This window comes from Coffea eugenioides, chromosome 10 (genome assembly GCF_003713205.1).
Source record: "Coffea eugenioides isolate CCC68of chromosome 10, Ceug_1.0, whole genome shotgun sequence".
In the NCBI taxonomy this organism is placed as follows: domain Eukaryota; kingdom Viridiplantae; phylum Streptophyta; class Magnoliopsida; order Gentianales; family Rubiaceae; genus Coffea; species Coffea eugenioides.
The window spans coordinates 11,063,925-11,066,495 of record NC_040044.1 but is presented as its reverse complement, the minus strand read 5'-3'; the positions used below and the strand labels follow the sequence as shown (position 1 = coordinate 11,066,495).

Below are 2,571 nucleotides of genomic sequence, written 5' to 3'. Positions count from 1 at the left end.
AAGTCAAACTCTAACCAACAAACACGCTACGAGGGTTTATTTAAATTAGATCATACGTTTTCCTAACATGGGACTAATCACGCTAGTCGCCACTGGTACTAATCAATCAAACAATTACGAATTTAACTGATTAATTTGGCAGTAGATTATTAGATTAATTCAAACATCGGACCCTTGACATTCAAATAACAAAACAATCATAAAAAATTAAATAAAAAAAGCACGACTACCAATGAATAAAAGAAATAAGTAAAATAATTCGATCTCACAGATTTTTTGAACCGAGTTTTCAAATTGACCTTCGACTAGAAAAGGAACTTAGTTGCGCATAGCCAATTGAAGCAATTCACACCATTTTTCCAAAGCCAGCCACATTAGTCTTTGATAAGAGAAAAACTAGAGAAAACAAAAGATTGGCCAAAAGTCCAAGCGGCAGTCGTACCTCCCCTCTTTGCCGAAACTAATCAATCCCCTAAATAGTCTAAGAGACGGCCAAATCGTAGTTTCACAAGTACTCCTAGTAGTCGTAATTTCCTTCCTATTTTGTAGCTTTGAAAATAAGATAAACTTCCTAATTTTCCTAAGAAAAAGATAATTCCTAAATTGATAAAAGATAATTTAAATAGTTTCCCAATTGTAATTGGAAACATGTTTCGTAAGTCTTCGACTTGAATTAGGAAACTACCACGCACAAATCTCGGCTTCTCTGGACCTGACAGTAATTCTTAGAAAATTACCCCTTTTAACCACGTTTTGCTCCATTTCTTACAATTAGCACCAGTAACCAAATATGAGTAGAATTCATCAATTAAAATAATATTTGGTAAAATAAAAGAGGAAAATAATCATAAAATTAATGACAAAAATGCAACCAATCAGAAGTATAACATTTTCCAGTAAGGGATCAGCCATGGAGAAAAATTATCAGATTTGTTGGGGTATAACATTGAGAAAAAAATGATTCCGGAAAAATATAGAGCAAAAAAAAGAAAGTTCAGCTAAGAGTTGTTGAGAAAAAAAGAAAGTTCAGCTAAAAGTTCACCGACTTAATATTTAAGTATAAAAAGCCACCAACCTAACCTGTAGGCCTAGCTGTCAATCAGGTGTAAGTGTCTTCATGTGATAGAGATAAACTATTGTCAAATGAAATATGCCTATATATAGTTTCAAATCTTTGCCCAAATTCCTCGAACCATCAACGGAAGAGTTAGCATAAGAAATACTAGATCTCGTCCACAATTACCATGGGAGCTCCGTTCCTGATAACCATAGCGGCAATGGCACTACTTTCATCCCTTGCCATCGCTTCTGATCCTAGCCCTCTGCAGGATTTTTGTGTTGCAATCAATGATCCCAAAGCTGCTGGTAATTCCTTCTAACTAGCAGAAAATGTAGCGAAACATGTTTCTTTATTCTAAGTACGATTTTCGTGTCCTGTCATGTTTGCCTTGACATTTAGTTATCTCTTTCTTTATTTAATTTTTCACTACATTGTGCATGATACCTAGTAAGACATGCAAAAAGCAATGTGGGTTCGTTTTCTCCGCATTATCACATTATTAACAGCTAGTTTTTTGAATGCAGTGTTTGTGAACGGAAAGATTTGTAAGGATCCAAAGGTTGTGAATGCCAACGATTTCTTCTTCCAGGGATTCAACATACCTGGAAATACAAACAATCCAGTGGGTTCTAATGTCACTCGTGTGCTTGTCAACAATCTGCCAGGGCTCAACACTTTCGGAATTTCCCTAGCTCGTATCGACTTCGCTCCTTATGGTGTAAACACACCCCATACTCATCCGCGTGCAACCGAGGTCATATTTGCGGTAGAGGGCACTCTGGCTGCTAGTTTCGTCACTTCAAATCCACCAAATAACATGAAAAATCGCCTTTTTACCAAAGTCTTGAATCCAGGAGATGTTTTTGTGTTCCCACAAGGTCTGGTTCACTTCATACAAAATCTTGGGAAGACGAAGGCTCTTGCATTTTCCGGTTTTAGCAGCCAAAATCCAGGGGTCAATACTATTGCAAATGTAGTCTTTGGAACAGAGCCCCCCATTTCTCTAGGTGTTCTTACTAAGGCATTCCAAGTTGACAAGAAAGTCATTGACGCTCTTGAGGCACAGTTTTCTTGAGACAACTCGAAAGGATCCATGGATTTGTCCTAAATTCTACTAGCATGACTTTTGTGCTATGTATGCACAGGGCATTGCAAAGATTGATATGATAATATCATAAATCTGTATTATATGTGTGAGCATAAAGTGATATATTATTAAATAAGTTCTCCTTTTTAGTTCAAGTTATTTTTGTTGAAACGGAAGAAAAAATGAAGATGACAGCGTTAGAACATAATGACCTTGGTGAGTTTTACTGATTCGACTTGATTTCGACATTGTTCGGGTAGAGGACTGAATTATTAAAATTTGGCAAACGTAAATTAATCGGCATCAGTTAACTCGCTACAAAATTGACTAAAAAAAGTTAGCTAAACACTACAGTTATCTCTTCTGTTTCTCAGTAAACATTTAGTTAGGGTCTAACATGTCAAAATATTTTTGATACTTCTAA

The 2,571-nt window shown here is 36.0% G+C and overlaps 1 protein-coding gene across 1 annotated transcript; it reads left to right on the top strand.

The window, feature by feature from the left end:
* Positions 1–1,206: 1,206 nt before the first annotated feature.
* Positions 1,207–2,302, top strand: LOC113749460 (germin-like protein subfamily 1 member 14). The gene is made up of 2 exons (XM_027293209.1): positions 1,207–1,365; positions 1,585–2,302. The coding sequence occupies exons 1-2, from the start codon at positions 1,245–1,247 to the stop codon at positions 2,133–2,135; spliced, it is 672 nt and encodes a 223-aa protein (XP_027149010.1). The 5' UTR covers positions 1,207–1,244; the 3' UTR covers positions 2,136–2,302.
* The last annotated feature ends 269 nt before the right edge of the window (positions 2,303–2,571 follow it).

Coding starts and splice junctions, on each gene's coding strand:
- LOC113749460 (XM_027293209.1), top strand. CDS start 1,245: ATGGGAGCTCCGTTCCTGATAACCATAGCGGCAATGGCACTACTTTCA. Junction 1,366..1,584: donor CAATGATCCCAAAGCTGCTG/GTAATTCCTTCT, acceptor TTTTGAATGCAG/TGTTTGTGAACGGAAAGATT.